This window comes from Manis pentadactyla, chromosome 8, assembly GCF_030020395.1.
Source record: "Manis pentadactyla isolate mManPen7 chromosome 8, mManPen7.hap1, whole genome shotgun sequence".
NCBI classification, from domain to species: domain Eukaryota; kingdom Metazoa; phylum Chordata; class Mammalia; order Pholidota; family Manidae; genus Manis; species Manis pentadactyla.
In genome coordinates this window covers 97012434-97032886 of record NC_080026.1, presented here as the reverse complement: position 1 = coordinate 97032886, position 20453 = coordinate 97012434, and the positions used below count along the sequence as shown (strand labels likewise).

General features: G+C 35.7%; 1 protein-coding gene across 4 annotated transcripts in view; it reads right to left on the bottom strand.

Annotated features, from left to right (window-relative positions):
- Positions 1-20453, bottom strand: part of ADK (adenosine kinase) — a 577911-nt gene that overhangs the window by 25268 nt on the left and 532190 nt on the right. For 3 of the 4 annotated variants that reach the window (XM_036928605.2, XM_036928602.2, XM_036928603.2), the window contains one exon: positions 10873-10959. The exons of the other annotated variant lie outside the window; for it this stretch is intronic. In XM_036928605.2, coding sequence (XP_036784500.1) covers positions 10873-10959 — 87 coding nt within the window. The remainder of the gene's footprint in view (positions 1-10872; positions 10960-20453) is intronic. 4 annotated transcript variants of the gene reach the window in all.

Genomic DNA, 20453 nt, shown 5'->3' with positions numbered 1-20453 from the left:
AAAATTGGAGATAAAATATAAACAATATGACGATATAATCACAAATCCATACCCTCTCTTTTTCCTCTGCCTTCGAATACTTTAATAATAGAATAAAGATCTAAATACAACTGTAAAAAACTGATTTCCTCCTCTGAAAAATTAGAAGAGCTCTGATGATGCCCTCTTAGGTAACAAAATTTTATGACCAGCTACTTCATGGCTTAAAGACTTAACTCAGGGTAGAATTTAGCTTATAACTACATAACATTTTGAAGGTAAAGAAAACGCCCCAACATCTTTCACTGTCCTTTCCGACAGACAGAGTCTGTTACTCCCAGGCTTTAAAATTGGTCATCCCTCAGATATCACTGTTGTTATTAGTCACTTAGGCAGGCTGGGGCAATAGTGTAAGAAGGCATGAGAAGTTTATTGTAAGGCACCGAATAAATGATTTTAGACATGGGAAGAAGACTAATTTTAAATATAGTGTTGAACCTTGTTTTGAATAGATTTTCAGTTTTGTGTTCATCATCCTAGGTGAGTGATTTTTTTCCAATGGTAACATTTTCCTACTCATTTGTAAGAAGGCAGGTAGAGTGTTTATATAAATACCTTTCATCAAGTTTAATAGCTCATTCAGTTTTCATAGAAGGTAAGCAACTCCTCAGTCTGGCCTTTGGCTTTTGCACAGATGTGCATCAACTTCTATCTTTAAGATGGTGACTAATTTATCACAAGCTAGAATATTTTAGATACTTCTCTAATGAAAGATGGTATTTAGACATGAGGGTGACACTGACAGTTTTATGTGTCTAGGTCATGTAGTGCTACAAAAACATTTAAATTTAATAAAGATACTAACTGGATAATTTTTCCACAAAGACATGTGTTTTAAATATTTTATAATTGCTTTGCTACCTCCTTGAAATATATATATTTTTTTTCAGAAAAATCACATATTTGTGCTGGGATGAGCACAGATCACTGTATCTTTACATTGTATTCTAGTGTTAGCCTAATTACTAGAGGGAGAGAAAGTCTGTGAGATCTTTAGCCATGACATTCATATATTTAACAAGTCATGACCTTGAAATCTTGCTCTACCTGAAAGCACCATTAAAAGTGCTTGACTATTACTACTAGGGGAAATTTTTGATAAAAGCTAATTAAGCTAAAAAACTCCCAAGTGGTTAACTGATTTTAGGGACTAAATTTCTGGTACTTCCAATTATCCTCTGATGGCTTTACTTAGTGCTTCACAACCATGACAGATGACAATGAAAAACTGCAGTGAAATTCATCCACCCTGACACTGTGCTAAGTATCAGCTTCTCCCTCTCCAAGTAAAATCAATACTCTGTTTGAGTAAACACATTTACAGCTTTATTAGGATGTCTTGCTTGTTCTGTAACAGCTACTTGAAGCTGTGGTAACAAATCGACTCAACTCAGTTAAACCTAGAGAGCTGAGTAAGAGGCCCATCGATAAGGTTGTTATAAAAATAAACTGCAGGAGATCAGAAAGCTGGAGCAAACAGTCTGGTAAATGTCAATATTTTCCTTTACAGAGGATGACAAAAACAGTGAGATCATGTGGCAAGTCTTTTTTTTTCCCCTTAAAATGTTTCTTTTTTCAACTGGATAAAGCATTACTACATTTTGTGCACAACTCTTCTGAATGCAAATTTTGCTTCCCAATTCCCCTGGACGTCTGGAACAGGAAGCTGATGTAAATATTTGGTACTTTCCCTGCTATTTCAGATGCTTTATCTTTCTTCATATTTAGAGGCTTATTTTGGTCTTTACTGACTTTATAAAATAACCTTATTCAGGTTATCTGGATACCTGTAGTGACTCAAGCTGACCTTCTTTTCATTAATGAAACAAAGCTTTTGTCATCTATATTTAGGAAGTCATTTCAAAGCAGTGCTCACTCTTGCTGTATCTGTGAGACCTGATGTTGTACTTTCAAATTAGGTCTTTCATATTTATGCATTTAATAAAAGCACACAGTGTTAGCTTTAAACAGGCTGCACAACCTCCTGACTAGTGGTAGTACATAAAAATGTCTACTATCTATTAGGAGTGAACATCCACAGTGGCTAAAACTCTACCTAACAAGAACTCATACACCCTCTTTCAGATGTTCACAGGTTGCTCAAAGAACTAACGTCTAATAGGAAATTCCGACTTCAGTTTGGCTAGCTTCAACTACCCAGATGTGACAAAGTAATGTTTTCCCCTAACTGAAAAGTGCTCAGATGTAAATGTTCTTTTCCTTCATTTTCTATATTATCTAGTAAGTAAAATTTTGTTTCATTTTCTTTTCACTTCATATTTATTACCAACTAGTCACGAACTCAACTTGTGACTCATATGTTAGAAAACAGATTTTTCTGGAAAATGGAAATCAACAAACACTTAATTTTGAAATAAATTTAAAGGCTACTGTGCCTACAAGGGTAAGATCTGACCTAGCAGGTATTTGCATAGTGAAAACCAGAGCCTAAGGGGTGTCAGACGGTGCAGTGACTGACACGGACAGGAAGCCCATTCAGAACAAAGGTTCCTCCACAAAAGCTCAGCACACTTCCTCCCATGCCAAGTGAGCCACTGAGCAGGCTCAAGCATAGTAAAATATATAGACAAGTGGTCAGTGCTAAGGATAACTCATTTCCTTTTTCTGCTGGCTGAAATGGAAACCTGTCAAATTCTATTGACACAACATGGGCCATTGCCTTTGAATTAAAAAAAAAACACCCAACTTTTAAATGTTCCTAATTCAGGAAGGAAGCTCCTGAAGAGTACCACTAATTAAGCAGCATGTTTTACTTCTATAGGTAAGGTGTCCTTTTACCCAAATCCCTTTCAAAATGCTGCCTTAAAGATCATTCTCTTGAAACCTCCTACACTGTTGGTGGGAATGTAAGCTAGTTCAACCATTGTGAAAAGCAAAGGTTCCTCAAAAAACCAAAAATAGAAATATCATTTGATCCAGGCATTCCACTCCTAGGAATTTACCCAAAGAAAACAAGTTCTCAGATTCAAAAAGACATATGCACCTCTATGTTTACTGCAGCACTATTTACAATAGCCAAGATATGGAAGCAACCTAAGTGTCCATCAGTAGATAAATGGATAAAGAAGATGTGGTACATATACACAATGGAATATTATTCAGCCATAAGAAGAAAACAAACCCTACCATTTGCGACAACATGGATGGAGCTAGAGGATATTATGCTCAATGAAATAAGCCAGGTGGAGAAAGACAAGTATCAAATGATTTCCCTCATTTGTGGAGAAGAACAATGAAGAAAAACTGAAGGAACAAAGTAACAGCAGACTTACAGACTCCTAGAAGGGACTAGCAGTTACCAAAGGGGATGGGTACGAGAGAGTGGGTGGGGAGGGAGGGAAAAAGGGATTGAGGGGCATTACGATTAGTACACATGGTGTTGGGGGGTGGTCATGAGGAAGACAGTGTAGCTCAGAGAAGACAAGTAGTGTCTCTGTGGCATCTTACTACACTTATGGACAGTGACTGCAATGGGGCATGCAGGGGACTTGATAATATGGGTGAATATAGTAACCACAATGTTTTTCATGTGAAACCTTCATAAGAGTGTGTATCAATAATACCTTAAAAAAAAAAGATAATTCCCCTTCATGCAACAAAAATGTACCAGGTCAGGTTAGAATTTGAACTTTAAACCTAATAATCTCTTGATGTGATTCCCGAAATAAAAGTTTAGCATATGCTTCTGTTTATTGTTAAAGTCAAACATCTTGGATACCCACATGCCAAGAAAAGATACATCAAAGACTTCTATCCATTTGGGATATTGACTCTTGACATATGTATTTCCAAGAGGCCTATGTAAAAGACTGCTTAAATGTCAACTTTCATTTGGGTTATGGATAAGTGTAATTCTGGATCATAAATTAATGAGTCAGGAGATATGGCTTCTAGTATTGCTTATTTACCATTAACTCTCTTTGGGCCTCATTTTCCTTATCCATTAAATGGGGGCTTTTGAACAGATCATGGTTTTCATTACCTAACATCAACTCATTGCAGGGAGTTGTTTTATGAGCCACCAAATAAAATGTGACAAGGCTAAGTGGGGATTCATATAATCTCATTTCAATTTGAGTCTGATAAGACTCCATCTGAACATAGTTTCACTACTGAAAAGAGTTTGAAAACCTGAAAACCATGAAATGTGATTTAAAAAAATACTCTCCTTCAGCACTAACACTTTAAGTAATATAGTTAAAAGCAAAAATACTCATTAGGACAAAGTCATAGTAGCTGGAATAAAAAGATGATAATAAGCTTATTTATATGAATTCAAGCCCTAATTTTGATAACTTATCAAATTAGATAACTAATCTTATTACTATTTAATTCAATTAAAAAGACTGTATTTGATCAACTGACAATTCCTCATAGTGGGGTGGTTCTAAAACTAAGAGCATTTGATGACAGACACTGTTTTTTAATTTGTCATCTATTTCATGGGCTGGAAATACAACATACATTTTAACTCTGTAAAGTGCCAATGTGAACTATACAATTAAATGAAAAATAAACTAAGAGCCTATGTTCACACCCCAAGTTTGGGAACTTACATACCTGAAGTGAGAATAGCTGTGAATTGATAATCATATTGCTAATCTTATTTTCCTCAGACCTCTGTTGATAATATACAACCTTGGAACTTCACAGGTTATAATTCATACATATTTTCATATAGTTTGGAAAGTTTCTTATGACTTATACACCATGACTAAGACTTCTGCTAGACCCTAAGGTTGGCCAGGCTATCCATCAGTACTGCCAACGTGTGACTTTTTAAATTTTGATTATTAATTACAAAGCCAATAAAGGTACACTGTAAAAAATTCATACCCATTTGAGATAAGATTTAAAATTTCATACACTGAGCTTTATGAAAACTTACTATATTGCTCCTACTACCTTTTTTCATTTTCCTACTAACTGATGGAATCTCTGTTAGGTCAGAGACTGGCACTAGTCTACAGACTAGTGTTTAGAAAAACACTTTTGCCATTTCTCCTCACTTGGAAGGGAAGATAAGATGATATACTAATGGAGTGTAGTATAACAAAAATGAGTAGCAGTAAGAACTTTGGGGTCAAACAGTTTGAATCCTGTTTTTCACTGTGACCTTGGGCAAATTACTTAATATCTCAAACCTTTGAGACCAGAGGAACTGTTCAGCTGAGACTTGGCCCAGATGCTAATCCACAGATTCGTGGAGCTAATAAATGGTTGTTGTTTTTAAGCCACTAAGTTTTGGGGTAGTATGTTATGCAGCAAAAGCTAACTGATATATGTTGTCTGAATCAGATAGATATGGTAGGTAAAATTGACCAAATCCGAATAGCAGCTGGAAGCACTACTGGATCCAAATTAGTTCCATTCAGCTCCTAAATATTCTAGGCCAGGAAACTGATACATATATATTTTGTCATGTTGGAAATCTGTCTAAGAAAATTAACTTCAGAAACTTTGCTTATGACATATCCTGTGGCCTGCTGCCATTAAATAAAATCTTATAATAAATACCAACATTGTTGCCTTGGAATAAACATTTCTCAATAATCTTCAAATATAGGAAACCTGAGGTTCATATTTGAGCTTTGGGTACTAATAGCCTACATGGGTCAGACTGTGTCTGTCTTATCCAAATCTTCAGAAGACAAAGTCTTCTGAATTCCATTATCTGTTTTAATTGCTTCTAGCTGGAGGCCATCCAGGGTTCTAGAATTTTGAGCCACCATTCATGTTTGTGAGAAATTCTAGACATCACCTTAAATCATCCTGTATTCTATGTGAACCAAAGTTATTTCTCCTTTTTGTTGTGGCTTGCGGATCATCTTTACCATTTTTAACTTATAAAGGCTTAAATAACCTTAGGCAAGGTTCTTAAACTTTGGTAACGGTCGGACATCAGTTCATCTAACTCTCTGGGTGTAGAGCACTAGCATGTTATTAAGTATTCTATGACTGTGCAAGGTGTGAATCTTTTTCTTCCCCTTGCATGAGCTTAAGCTATCTGCGGTGAATTTCATATTCCTAATAACCAAGTCAACTTCATACTTCATTTGATGGTTTTAAGGAAAATTGCTACTTAAGAAATAAAACACCAAAGTTGTCCCACTAGAGTTAAAAGAGGGACAAGCATTGTTGCTGGTGGCAGAGGGGAGGGCTAGGAGTGTGCAAATCTCATCTTGGTCACCACCAAGGAAATCCTCTGCACACAGTGGGTCATGTGAAGGCTTTTGGTTTTTGAGTGAAGGAGTGTGAGAAATGATATACTTAACACTCACTAAGTTATTTTCTAGTTCTCTTAGTTGGACAGCAAAGGAAGGAGGTAGTGCAGAAAAAGAGATCACAAAAATTCTGCAACACTTCTTTACATAGCACAATGAAGCAGCAATTTAGGAGTGGGAGAGAAAGCTAGAAATGTTTGGGAACAAACAAAAAAGGTGAGAACAGAAAATATGAGGATAATTTAGAGAATCTCAATAGTTGTAGAGGTATAGACAAGGGCTACATGAAAAACAAGTAGCATCCCTGGTTCTGGAAATTTTAATTTTTTTTTTAAACCAAAATTCTTTTCTGAACATGAATTCAAAACTGAAATTAATGCCCCTTTTTATTAGAGGATAATTATTTACGATTGCTAAGTGGCTTTAAAGTTATTTGCATCACAATTATTTCATTCTCATTCAAAATGAACTATTTTAAGCTATATATGGCTCTTAACCACATTTAATGAAGCTTTTTAAATCCTAAGAATGTTGGTCTTTGGGTGAGGTCTATAGTTTCTTACCTGATAGTTATATATATGTGCCTGGGTATATAATCTGTCAAAAGTGTATTCATTTTCAGTCTAAGGATGATTTGTAGGTCTAGTCCATTTTCCTACAGCTGCTATAAAACATATGACTAAATCATATTAGATTAACACAGGCTGGTATTGACAGCCCCCAAGAACATATTGATTAGGTCCTCTTTTAGGTTATTTGTTATGATTTTTCTTCTCAGTTTAATTTATTGGGGAGACACAGGGGAAGAGATTTCACTGGGAACAATGACAGTATCTGTCACAAAATGTTCTCAATGTTTCCATTTGTTACTATGGCAGTGACAAAGAGGGTTTTGAATGAAAAGGCAGACCTGCTGTGACAAAGCATAGCAGGACAACAGGAAGAAATTTTCTCCTGACGTGGGAAATCAGGAAATCATACTTAGAGATTATAGAATTGTCTCCATTTCCAAGGGCACAATGGTAGCACTTGGGCTTTTGAGGGAGAATGTGAAGAGGATAGTTCCATCAGGGCTGGCTAGGGACAAATAAAGGGCAAATGTTACAAAGTGCCTAAGATCTCCAAATAGAACAGGGGGGTATGCTTATAAAGGCTAGAGTGATTTGTCACTGTTACTAAACCCTTGGGATGGAACTACAAATTTATGTACCTTTGGGTAATCATTTAAAAATGATACCTGAAAATATGATGTAGTCATATATCTCTTGTGTGGCTAATAAGAACACATGGCACTCTGGTCCTGGGATATATAATTAGCACATGGTAGGTGAAGTGATGCCTTATCTAAGAACTTGAAACTGGAACTCAGATATAGTTATGCAAAGTCACAAAAGACAGAAATACTCTTAAGCCAGCAAAACTTGAAAGCAATAGGAGGAATATATTATCTATCTAAAGACAGAATATGTCAATCAGATAGGAGATATGTTGTTAATCAGGCAATAAAGCAAAGAAAAGCAAAGAAAAAGAACAACATCATAAATGTCAAAGTTGCCATTGCCTGTCCATTTATGTTTGAAGTAGAGGAGTATGCTTCAACAGCTGGAGTATTTCCAATCCTAGTAAAAAGGCTTTCCCTGGTGTAGAGATAGGACTAGAGGGTTTAACCAATGGACTTTTGATTATTTCCAACTAACAAGACCATCTCCACTGTAAGATGGATCCATTAGCCTGGTGCTAATAGGCAGTTGATTCATATAATGCCTTGTATTCAGATTCCATGCTGGCTAAGTAAGTTTATGATCTGGTTTTCTCTATCTCTGTAGTGTAATCAATTCGACTGCTTAGCAAAAAGCTCCTGGTTCAAATTTGCATGGGACTAGAGTACTTTGATTCTTTCAATTATCTTCCCTTTCCCTTTCTCTTTCTTTTCTGCCACAGTTTTACCCTAGAGCCCTCACATTCCTATCAGATAACAAAAGTTCCTGTTCAATAAGCGAAGTCATCTATTTGGATAATAGGAAGATTCTCTTTGGCAAAACTGGCTTTTGTTAAGGCTGGAATGTGATTCTCACTCCTAATGATGAGGTTTCCCTAAAAGTTTAGAGAATATAATGCAGTAAGTAAGAGTACTGACTCTGAAACCAGACTGCCTGGATTTGAATCCTGGCTCTGCTACTTTCTAGTTATGAGACTTTGGACAAGTTACCTAACCCCTCTGTGTCTCAGTTTTCTGATGAGTAAAATAGGTTTGAAAATAATTTACCTCAAAGTGCTTTTGATACTGGTTGGCTAGAAGAGGCTATAATACCTATTGCTTATTACTATATAACCTGACTTACAGAAACAATGTGATGAACATGCCAACATAAGCATTTCAGTGTTAAAATGGTATTAGAGTATTCACCTCACTCCATGACTTACTCTTTTAGGATCTGGTCATCCTGGGAATTGATCAGAGTAGGGTTAAAGTGAGAAAAATGGCTACTTAATTGAGGTATTACCAGTAAAGACCTGTCTAGTTTGAGCTGGCATTCCACTTTCTCTAGAGTGATTTCAACAGCATGTAGTGAAATCCAGGGTTTGGATCCAGGGTATGATGAAAGTGAATAAAGTAAGTAAGCTGCCAATGTATTACACAAGGGGTTGGCAAAGTACAGCCTGAAGCCCAAATCCAGCCAATGGCCTGTTTTTGTACAAATGGAAAGCTAAGAAAGGTTTTCATGTTTATAAAGTGTTGTAAAAACCAGAACTAAACCCAAACAAAAAAAAAAGCAAGCAAACAAACAAGCAAGAAAAATATGTAATACAGACTGTATATGGCTCATGAAACCTAAAATTCTCACTGTCTGGCCTTGCACAAAAAGTGTATGGATCCCCTATCTACACTGTACCCTTTTTACTTTATTTACTGTACCTCAACAATAAGTATATAATGAGACTAGGTGAGTAGAGTGAGATTAAAAAAAGAGGCTGAAAATCCTTTAACAAAGGCCCCAAATGCTTTGAAGTAGCCTAACCACAATACAAATGGGTAGCTAGCTGTTTTTATTTCAGTATCCTAAGAATGGCTTATTTCTCCCTCAGAAAGTCTGTATATGTTCCTACCCAGTCCTGGAAGCATTACAGGTGTCTGTAAGGGACTCTGCTGTTGCAGGGCCAGGAAGTCCAGGGCCCCAAGGTCAGCCACAGTGGCTAATTAAGTTAATATCCTTTCTATGATGGCCTCATCATGTGTCCTACTAGATATCAAATAAATAGAATATTTACTGTTTAAGACATTTTAAAGTACTTAAATAATGCACGCACAGGGTACAAGTTTAAAAGTTTCAGTGCTAAGATTCTTGGCTTAACAAATCCCTAACCAGGAAATCAATTGTTTCCTTAATGTATTACAGAATTTGGCATAATTCTGGACAATTTATTTTTAACCTACATGAATTTATAACTTTTAAGCAGTATGGAATAGGAAAAATAGCTGCAAAGTACTTTAGTTTAATCAATATGGAGTCTTTCAAAGCAAAGAAATAAAAGATGTAAGTATTACAGTAAAGTAGAATGTTATCTGTGATACCTACTCTTTCCAAAGAATAGGACATGAGGCACGCTACCAGTCTAATGGTTAACAGCTCATTAAAGATGAGGCATGGATAGTTTTAAAGAAGGAAATATGAAAAATTTACGTTGGTGAAAAAGACCGTTAAAATAAAAGAATGTATTTTAAACAATTCTTTAAAACTATCACACTATCTTAAATAAGTTCTCTATGATTCAAATTATCTTCTAAGGAAAAGAGGACAATGGTCAGCTCCATTTGCCTTTTTGTCCTTTTCTTGTTTGATGTTATTAGAAATAAACAGGGATCAGGAGGGACTCTTCTGGGTTATCATTCAGAATCTAAAGCTTTCTAGAGACCATAACCTAGCTTAACTGTACTTAACTAGAAGGAGCTTAGACATATCAAAAGAACCTTTGATCCAGATTTTAGATCAATATAAGTCAGCAAGCCAAGAATATTCCAACTGTCTTATCTTATTTTTGAGCACTCATTCCAAAAATGATTAGTCCTTATAAATTCTGCCAGTTCTTATGGAGCCTGAACCAGATAAAAATTTAATCCTTTCTAGTATAAATATAATATCCAACTATTGTGTTAGAAACAGATGTTTTAACCAGATGATATAATCTAAAGACATTATCCTTGGTTATTAGCATAGTGTTTAATATTCACTACAACTTGTTTTAAAGAACAACAATGTGTTAACATTGTTGCCTGAAGGGCTATAAATATACTATATATTGTACTTGATGCAGCTTGTTTATGCAATATTCTGACAGACACAATCTTGTGAAAATGACTGGGGTATAGCATAAGAGCAAATTATCTTTAAGCCAAAAATAAGTATTTTTCCTGTAGAAAATAACTTCATAATACAATGACAGTAGCATATGGAAAGGACATTCAAGAGTTAATTATTTAAAAGAAGAAATTAAAGTTATTAAACTCTTAAATCTTGGCTATATGGTAGAGACAGGGTTAAAGGAAATGTTTAACTTATAAAATAGTATTAAGTAAATGAGTCTGTACCTCCAACAAATGCATCTCCAGCTCCATTGGTATCAACAATTTCTTCTTGTTTTTGATCCAAGACAGGAAAAGCAGTGACTTCACTTTCTGCAATTAGAGCCAAAGATAGGCAGACTGACTCCTCTTTGTAACACTCAATATACAAACTTACCCAGTAAAGTTTGAAGTTCCTTCATTATTCATCATCCAAAGAGAGACAGACCATGAGTTCCATATTCTGTAAATGAGCACTTGGGAATCAAGGTGCAAAGTCATTGCAAAAAAACAACACTTTTTTGATAAATTTTAGCATGTTTTTGAGTTTTTTTAGAGTTACAGCTAGGTTGTTCACATTTTTTGGGAATGACTGTAAATGGCAGCACTACCTTTTTGGATAGTACAAATACTTGCGCAGAAAACTATGAGCTAAAGGAAGTGTTTGTGAGGACTGGACATGGATCTTTAATAAAGCTTCAAGCCTTACTGCATTCCTGGCAGTGAAATCTTGGATACAGTTAAATAGCCATAAATTAAAAAAATATAAATATGAGTCTTGGGTGTTTCACTACAGAAAATCACAATAGCACAATAAAAATGTAACGACTATTCTGTTACAATACTTCATGCCAATGTCAAGAATTACTGATTTTAGTTGGCTTGTTACAAATAACCTAATCTGGTTACTTTTCACAAAGGAGCCACTATTTCCTCCAGACTATCTGTCAGCTAGCAAAAGGGAAAGCTACCATGGAATGCATGCACAGAACAAAGGGGACAGTGCAATGGGCTCTTGTCTTACAGCAGTCCGGACCAGGGCTTGGTTGTTTTGACTACAGAGTAACCTAATACAGTACTTTAAATTTGGCACATGACAGTGGAATTAAGTTTTTTGCGATGAAAACTGGCCTACAGAACATCTGCAAAAGATTGGATAGTGCTTTTTAATAAGGGCTAGACCTTCTGAAACCATAAGTTTGTATCTTTATGGGGACAGATGCGGCTGAAGACTTACAAACTTCAATCTCATCTAAGATCAAGAAAGAGGAAAAAGGGAGATCTTGAACCTTAAGGTCTTAAAGAGCCTAAGAATCTCAAAAAGCATGTTCTGCCTTCTGCTACCTAACAGATACTTTCAACAAGAGATAACCATAGATATGATAACAAAAAAGAAGACCCTCCTGGAAAGATTGATATTCAAGAAGATACCAGTATCAACCCAGAAGGAGCATCACTCATTCACTTAGTGATCCCTTCTGACCATATGACTATAGATGCTAAGAAGGCTTCATACCAGAACCATCTACTTACCTCTTTAAGTAACTAACTTTCCATACTTTGTAACTCCAGGACCTACATGGCGGTTAACAGGATTTTGATTAATTGGGAGTTAGGGCATAAATATCTAGATTATATTTCCTAGGGAGTATGCAGTACATACTGCTACATAGGAAAAAAAGAGATGTAAGCAGACTTTATTAGGAATAACTAGGAAAGGGTTACAGTCTTATTTAGGAAAAGGTCTATACCATAAATATTTATAAAGAAATCTGATTTTATTACTTCCAAGTACAGGTTGTTCTATAAAGGGAGTTAACTATAAACTAAGAACAAACGTGCTAAATATGTAAAATGAGCTAAGTTAGTGACACCATTACCATTTATAATAGGATAACATTATGCAATAATATAATATGTCTATAAAACATTTTAGGTAATATAGGAATTAATGTAAGAATTAACTGGATTGAAAATTTGAAAATAATTATATATAAATGGTAAGTAAACCACAATTAGATATAATTCCTTGGGTTTCCTGTTTGAAAAAGTAATTTATTTTTGGTTGGAAAAATCTTTGTTTATGAATAAATGATTTACAATAGAAGAGAGTATTTTGAGCTTTATTCTAAAGAATCACAACTTCGTGGTATAAATTACTGAAAATTCTAAGTGAATGCAGTTTTACTACACTTTTTTTTGGATATATCTGTAGATCCTTGAGATACTTTATTCTTAGGTATCATATGAAGTTCAACTTTCTGAAAAATAAAAAAATTGTTTTCCACTTTTTGTATTTATTAATAGAAATAAATATGTAATTGTATTGAGAATGTAGAAGAGCTATCATGAATCAGTATAGACAGTCTAGTCTCTATCTTCTTTATCTAGAGAGCTATGAGAACTGTTCTCAGAATAATGACCTTGAAAAATTGCAAGATTCTGAAATGTTTTCTAAATCATCAAAAAAGTATTGAACAATGTTCAATAATATTGAAGTGCACTTATATTTTTGGTATTTTCAGAGTTTTTGAAATGTGATGATCTAAGTGGTTTACAGAGCCTTTAAAAACACTCTTCACAACTAACAGTATTCACCAGCATAACCTATTCCACAGCCTTTCAAACAATTTATTGTATGAACATATGAAGTACCTCACTAAATCTTAAGAGGCACTTACAGGCATGGGCATTATTCAGCCAATGAGGCCCAAGACACTCACATGACTCTCACTGGGACCTAGTTTTCGTAGGTGTGAAATAGGTGGAGAAGCTGTGAGAACAAATAGCAAATACAGCTTTCTGTCTTAGTTGCAGAAAAAGACACTGTTAATGCTAATCAAGTACTTCTACTTAAGAGCTTAAGATAAATCAGAGCCATTTTTTTCTCAATTCTTCCCAAACTTTTTGTAAAGTGAGAAGTTAAAGGGCTGGGAATAATTACTATTCCTATTTTCCAGATTTCTATAAAATCACAAAATCATGAGCTTCCCTAAGCAGAAAAGAAACAAACACTAACAATTCAGTTGATAGCACATTTGTTTGGTGTTATTTGTTAGGTAAGACCTTAGGGGTAACTTCATCCAGAACCATGAAATTTAGCTTACTTAAAATACAAATTAATAAAATCCAAAGTTTCTCTGGACAGTTTATACAAACACATAATCTGTTCCTCACTTTTTATGACATAGCTTCACTACCTAATCCCTTAAGAGGCCAGTCTGGCTAGAAACAAAACATCTTCATACATCTATAATGATAAATCAATTATAGTAGAGACGGTTAATTCATACAATTGGCACCATATCTAACTGAAAACTAATAATCAGAAATTCTGTCACTCAGTGTCAAACAACTAGATTAAATATCTCTGTAGCCTTACTGCTACTAAATTAACTATTCACTACACAAAACAACCTCATGATAATTAATATCCTTAGAAAATTATGTTCAAGGTATTTTTTAAATGTCATGTTTTGTCATTGTTTTATTGATGTCATCTCTAGATTGCAGAGTAGACACAATTGAAGAAGATACATAGCAGGATGAGAGGCAGGAAGGCAGGTGTTTTTCAACCTCAAGGTAGACAGCATTTACCATTTTTGCCACTGCCTCTGGCTAAGTATCACCAGGCATAAAAAAGACAGAAAACTGATTGCAAAAACTTCACCACAAAGTGAAAAGTATGACTAGGTAAAAACCAGAACTCTTTAAAGATTCATAGAAGAGGCTCTTGCACTGTGGTCTTCCTTGTAATTAAGTAATTTCCAGAGTGCTAATTAAAAAAAAATTAACTTCTTACTTGGAGATAATTTTAAACTAACAGAAAAGTTTGAAAAAAACAGAACTCCCATACACTGTTTCTCCAGATTTACAAGTTTTAAACATTTTGCTACAATTTCTTTATCATTCCTCCCATGTATATATACACATATTTATTATTCATTCTTTCAGGCATTTTGAACATAAGTTGCATCTATTATGCCCTCTACTCCTTAATAATTCAGTGTGTATTTCCTAAGAACAAGGACATTCTTTTAGGTAACGTGGTATATTAGATAAGTTAACAAATTTAATATTGTTATTTTCTCTAATCTGCACTTCATATTCCAATTTTGCTAATTATCCTAATGTCTTTTATGGCATTTTCATCCAGTATGGGGTCTAGTCCAGCATCACATATCGCTTTTAGTTGTGCTTGTTTTTTTTTAAATTTAACTTTTTGAATAGGTAATACATACATATAGTTCAAAAATATAAGTATATGAAAAGGTATGCTATAAAAAACTCCCTTACTTCTTATCTCCCATTCATCCAGTTTTTAGTCCTACAACTTTCCAATCAGGTTATCACTATTACTGCTTTCTTGCGTATCCTTCCAGAATTTCTGTATGTGTATATAAGCAAAATACATTCCTTTATTTCTACTTATTTTGTTTTTGTAAAAAGTATCATACTATGCAGGCTATTCTGGACCAACTTTCTTCACTTGGAGATCTTTCTATGTTGGTAAACAGAGAATATTCTCATCATTTTTTATTGCTGCATAATAGTCCATTGTATGGCTATACTATGTTTAAGCAGTCCTTTATTGATGGACTTTTTTTTTTTTGAGGGCATCTCTCATATTTATTGATCAAATGGTTCTTAACAACAATAGAATTCTGTATAGGGAAGTCAATGCTCAATGCACAATCATCAATTGACCCCAAGCCTAATTTTCGTCAGTCTCCAATCTTCTGAAGCATAACAAACAAGTTCTTACATGGAGAACAAATTCTTACATAGTGAATAAGTTACATGTTGAACAGTACAAGGGCAGTCATCACAGAAACTTTCGGTTTTGCTCATGCATTATGAACTATAAACAGTTCAAATATGAATACTCATTTGATTTTTATACTTGATTTATATGTGGATACCACATTTCTCTCTTTATTATTATTATTTTTAATAAAATGCTAAAGTGGTAGGTAGATACAAGATAAAGGTAGAAAATATAGTTTAGTGTTGTAAGAGAGCAAATGTAGATGATCAGGTGTGTGTCTGTAGACTATGTGTTAATCCAAGCTAGACAAGGGCAATAAAACATCCACGTATGCAGAAGATTTCTCTCAGAACAGGGGGTGTGAGGTTCTAAGCCTCACCTCTGTTGATCCCTAATTTCTCACCTGATGGCCCCCCTGCGACTGTGCCTGTCTTAGGTTGTTCCTCCCTTGAGGAATCTTACCCGTCTCTGGCTAACCAGTCATCTTCCGGGGCCATACAGGGAAATGTAAAGTTGGTAAGTGAGAGAGAAGCCTTATTGTTTGAAAAGGTTAGCTTTTTACTTCTTTGCATATTTATGCCCTGTGGCTTCTATGCCCAGCATTTGTCTTGAGGTATCTTTACCACTTGGAAGAATTATGATACTCGGTAAATTTGATATGAGGCATGAATTCTATTTAAGGGTTGTAATTAGGAAGGAAGAAGAAAAGTAGCAGGCGGAAGAAAACATGGGAAGATTGATTATTTCTTTGACATATCTTCTTGTAGAGTAACTTCAGCATGTATAGGTTTTAAACTACTAATTAAATTGCGCACACACATTAACATAATAGGAGTATAGTTACATAACCAAAGCATACCTGTAATTACCAGCCATCTCCAGTGAAACCAAGAAAACCAGTTAGGCACCTTAGGCATTTGTGAAAACTTATCTAAGATATGGTGGATATTGTCCAACTGAACTTGAACAGTCTGAGAGAAATCAGACAAATTAAAACAACCCATTCCTGGGGACTGTTCACATCCCATATGTTCTTTTAACAGTAAATAGTCTGTAGTTGTAAGATTTGGGAGCGCTACAATTTGCACTTCTTCTAATTCTTGGTTGAGTTCCAACAGTATAGATCCAGTCAAATTTGTTTTTCTACTGTATGCACAGGCCAGCTTAGATATCTCCTTCCTCATTCCCATGGCAAGTCCAGGAACTGGTGGGATGAGTGCATCTACAGCTGTAGCAGTGCGTGGATCTTTGTTGGGGTTTTTTGATGATCATCTTCTGGCATGAGTCTTCCCGAGAGTGCAGATGTTGGAAGTTCTTTTTCATATCGTATCTTAGTTCATTTTCGGGGTAGCCCAATTAGGCTTTGATCCTCTGTATAAACACAAACAGACCCTTTGCCTACACTTTTATATGCCCTTTATACCCTTGTGTAGAACTCATTGGAGGTCACCACACAGGAACTGACTTTTTTTTTTTGGTATCATTAATCTACACTTACGTGACGAATATTATGTTTACTAGACTCTCCCCTATACCAGGTCACCCCATAAACCCCTTTACAGTCACTGTCCATCAGCATAGCAAAATGTTGTAGAATCACTACTTGCCTTCTCTGTGTTGTACAGCCCTCCCCTTTCTCCCAACCCCCCATGCATGCTAATCTTAATACCCCCCTTCTTCTTTCCCCCCACTTATCCCTCCCTACCCATCCATCCTCCCCAGTCCCTTTCCCTTTGGTACCTGTTAGTCCATTCTTGAGTTCTGTGATTCTGGTGCAGTTTTGTTCCTTCAGTTTTTCCTTTGTTCTTATATTCCACAGATGAGTGAAATCATTTGGTATTTCTCTTTCTCCACTTGGCTTATTTCACTGAGCATAATACCCTCTAGCTCCATCCATGTTGCTGCAAATGGTAGGATTTGCCCTTTTCTTATGGCTGAAAAGTATTCCATTGTGTATATGTACCACTTCTTCTTTATCCATTCATCTATCGATGGACATTTAGGTTGCTTCCAATTCTTGGCTATTGTAAATAGTGCTACGATAAACATAGGGGTACATTGGTCTTTCTCAAACTTGATTGCTGCATTCTTAGGGTAAATTCCTAGGAGTGCAATTCCTGGGTCAAATGGTAAGTCTGTTTTGAGCATTTTGATGTACCTCCATACTGCTTTCCACAATGGTTGAACTAATTTACATTCCCACCAGCAGTGTAGGAGGGTTCCCCTTTCTCCACAGCCTCGCCAACATTTGTTGTTGTTTGTCTTTTGGATGGCAGCCATCCTTACTGGTGTGAGGTGATACCTCATTGTAGTTTTAATTTGCATTTCTCTGATAATTAGCGATGTGGAGCATCTTTTCATGTGTCTGTTGGCCATCTGTATTTCTTTTTTGGAGAACTGTCTGTTCAGTTCCTCTGCCCATTTTTTAATTGGGTTATTTGTTTCTTGTTTGTTGAGGCGTGTGAGGTCTTTATATATTCTGGACGTCAAGCCTTTATCAGATGTGTCATTTTCAAATATATTCTCCCATACTGTAGGGTTCCTTTTTGTTCTATTGATGGTGTCTTTTGCTGTACAGAAGCTTTTCAGCTTAATATAGTCCCACTTGTTCATTTTTGCTGTTGTTTTCCTTGCCCGGGGAGATATGTTCAAGAAGAGGTCACTCATGTTTATGTCTAAGAGGTTTTTGCCTATGTTTTCTTCCAAGAGTTTAATGGTTTCATGACTTACATTCAGGTCTTTGATCCATTTTGAGTTTACTTTTGTATATGGGGTTAGACAATGGTCCAGTTTCATTCTCCTACATGTAGCTGTCCAGTTTTGCCAGCACCATCTGTTGAAGAGACTGTCATTTCGCCATTGTATGTCCATGGCTCCTTGATCAAATATTAATTGACCATATATGTCTGGGTTAATGTCTGGAGCCTCTAGTCTGTTCCATTGGTCTGTGGCTCTGTTCTTGTGCCAGTACCAAATTGTCTTGATTACTATGGCTTTATAATAGAGCTTGAAGTTGGGGAGTGAGATCCCCCCTGCTTTATTCTTCTTTCTCAGGATTGCTTTGGCTATTCAGGGTCTTTGGTGTTTCCATATGAATTTTTGAATTATTTGTTCCAGTTCATTGAAGAATGTTGCTGGTAGTTTCATAGGGATTGCATCAAATCTGTACATTGCTTTGGGCAGGATGGCCATTTTGACGATATTAATTCTTCCTAGCCAGGAGCATGGGATGAGTTTCCATCTGTTAGTGTCCCCTTTAATTTCTCTTAAGAGTGACTTGTAGTTTTCAGAGTATAAGTCTTTCACTTCTTTGGTTAGGTTTATTCCTAGGTATTTTATTTTTTTTGATGCAATTGTGAATGGAGTTGTTTTCCTGATTTCTCTTTCTGTTGGTTCATTGTTAGTATGTAGGAAAGCCACAGATTTCTGTGTGTTGATTTTGTATCCTGCAACCTTGCTGTATTCTGATATCAGTTCTAGTAGATTTGGGGTGGAGTCTTTAGGGTTTTTTATGTATAGTATCATGTCATCTGCAAATAGTTACAGTTTAACTTCTTTACTAATCTGGATTCCTTGTATTTTTTTGTTTTGTCTGATTGACGTGGCTAGGACCTCCAGTACTATGTTAAATAACAGTGGGGAGAGTGGGCATCCCTGTCTAGTTCCCGATCTCAGAGGAAATGCTTTCAGCTTCTCGCTGTTCAATATAATGTTGGCTGTGGGTTTATCATAGATGGCCTTCATTATGTTGAGGTACTTGCCCTCTATTCCCATTTTGCTGAGAGTTTTTATCATGAATGGATGTTGAACTTTGTCAAATGCTTTTTCAGCATCTATGGAGATGATCATGTGGTTTTTGCCTTTCTTTTTGTTGACGTGGTGGATGATGTTGATGGACTTTCGAATGTTGTACCATCCTTGCCTCCCTGGGATGAATCCCACTTGGTCATGGTGTATGATCTTTTTGATGTATTTTTGAATTCGGTTTGCTAATATTTTGTTGAGTATTTTTGCATCTATGTTCATCAGGGTTATTGGTCTGTAGTTTTCTTTTTTGGTGGGGTCTTTGCCTGGTTTTGGTATTAGGGTGATGTTAGTTTCATAGAATGAGTTTGGGAGTATCCCCTCATCCTCTATTTTTTGGAAAACTTTAAGGAGAATGGGTACTATGTCTTCCCTGTATGTCTGATAAAATTCTGAGGTAAATCCATCTGGCCCGGGGGTTTTGTTCTTTGGTAGGTTTTTGATTACCGCTTCAATTTCATTGCTGGTAATTGGTCTGCTTAGATTTTCTGTTTCTTTCTGGGTCAGTCTTGGAAGGTTGTATTTTTCTAGGAAGTTGTCCATTTCTCTTAGGTTTCCCAGCTTGTTAGCATATAGGTTTTCATAGTATTCTCTAATAATTCTTTGTATTTCTGTGGGGTCCGTCGTGATTTTTCCTTTCTCATTTCTGATACTGTTGAAGTGTGTTGACTCTCTTTTCCTCTTAATAAGTCTGGCTAGAGGCTTATCTATTTTGTTTATTTTCTTGAACTACCAGCTCTTGGTTTCATTGATTTTTGCTATTGTTTTATTCTTCTCAATTTTATTTATTTCTTCTCTGATCTTTATTATATCCCTCCTTCTGCTGACCTTAGGCCTCATCTGTTCTTCTTTTTCCAATTTCAATAATTGTGACATTTGACCATTCATTTGGGATTGCTCTTCCTTTTTTAAATATGCTTGGAATGCTATATACTTTCCTCTTAAGACTGCTTTTGCTGGGTCCCACAGAAGTTGGGGCTTAGTGTTGTTGTTGTCGTTTGTTTCCATTTATTGCTGGATCTCCATTTTGATTTGGTCATTGATCCATTGATTATTTAGGAGCGTGTTGTTAAGCCTCCATGTGTTTGTGAGCCTCTTTGCTTTCTTTGTACAGTTTATTTCTAGTTTTATGCCTTTGTGGTCTGAAAAGTTGGTTGGTAGGATTTCAATCTTTTGGAATTTACTGAGGCTCTTTTTGTGGCCTAGTATGTGGTCTATTCTGGAAAATGTTCCATGTGCACTTGAGAAGAATGTG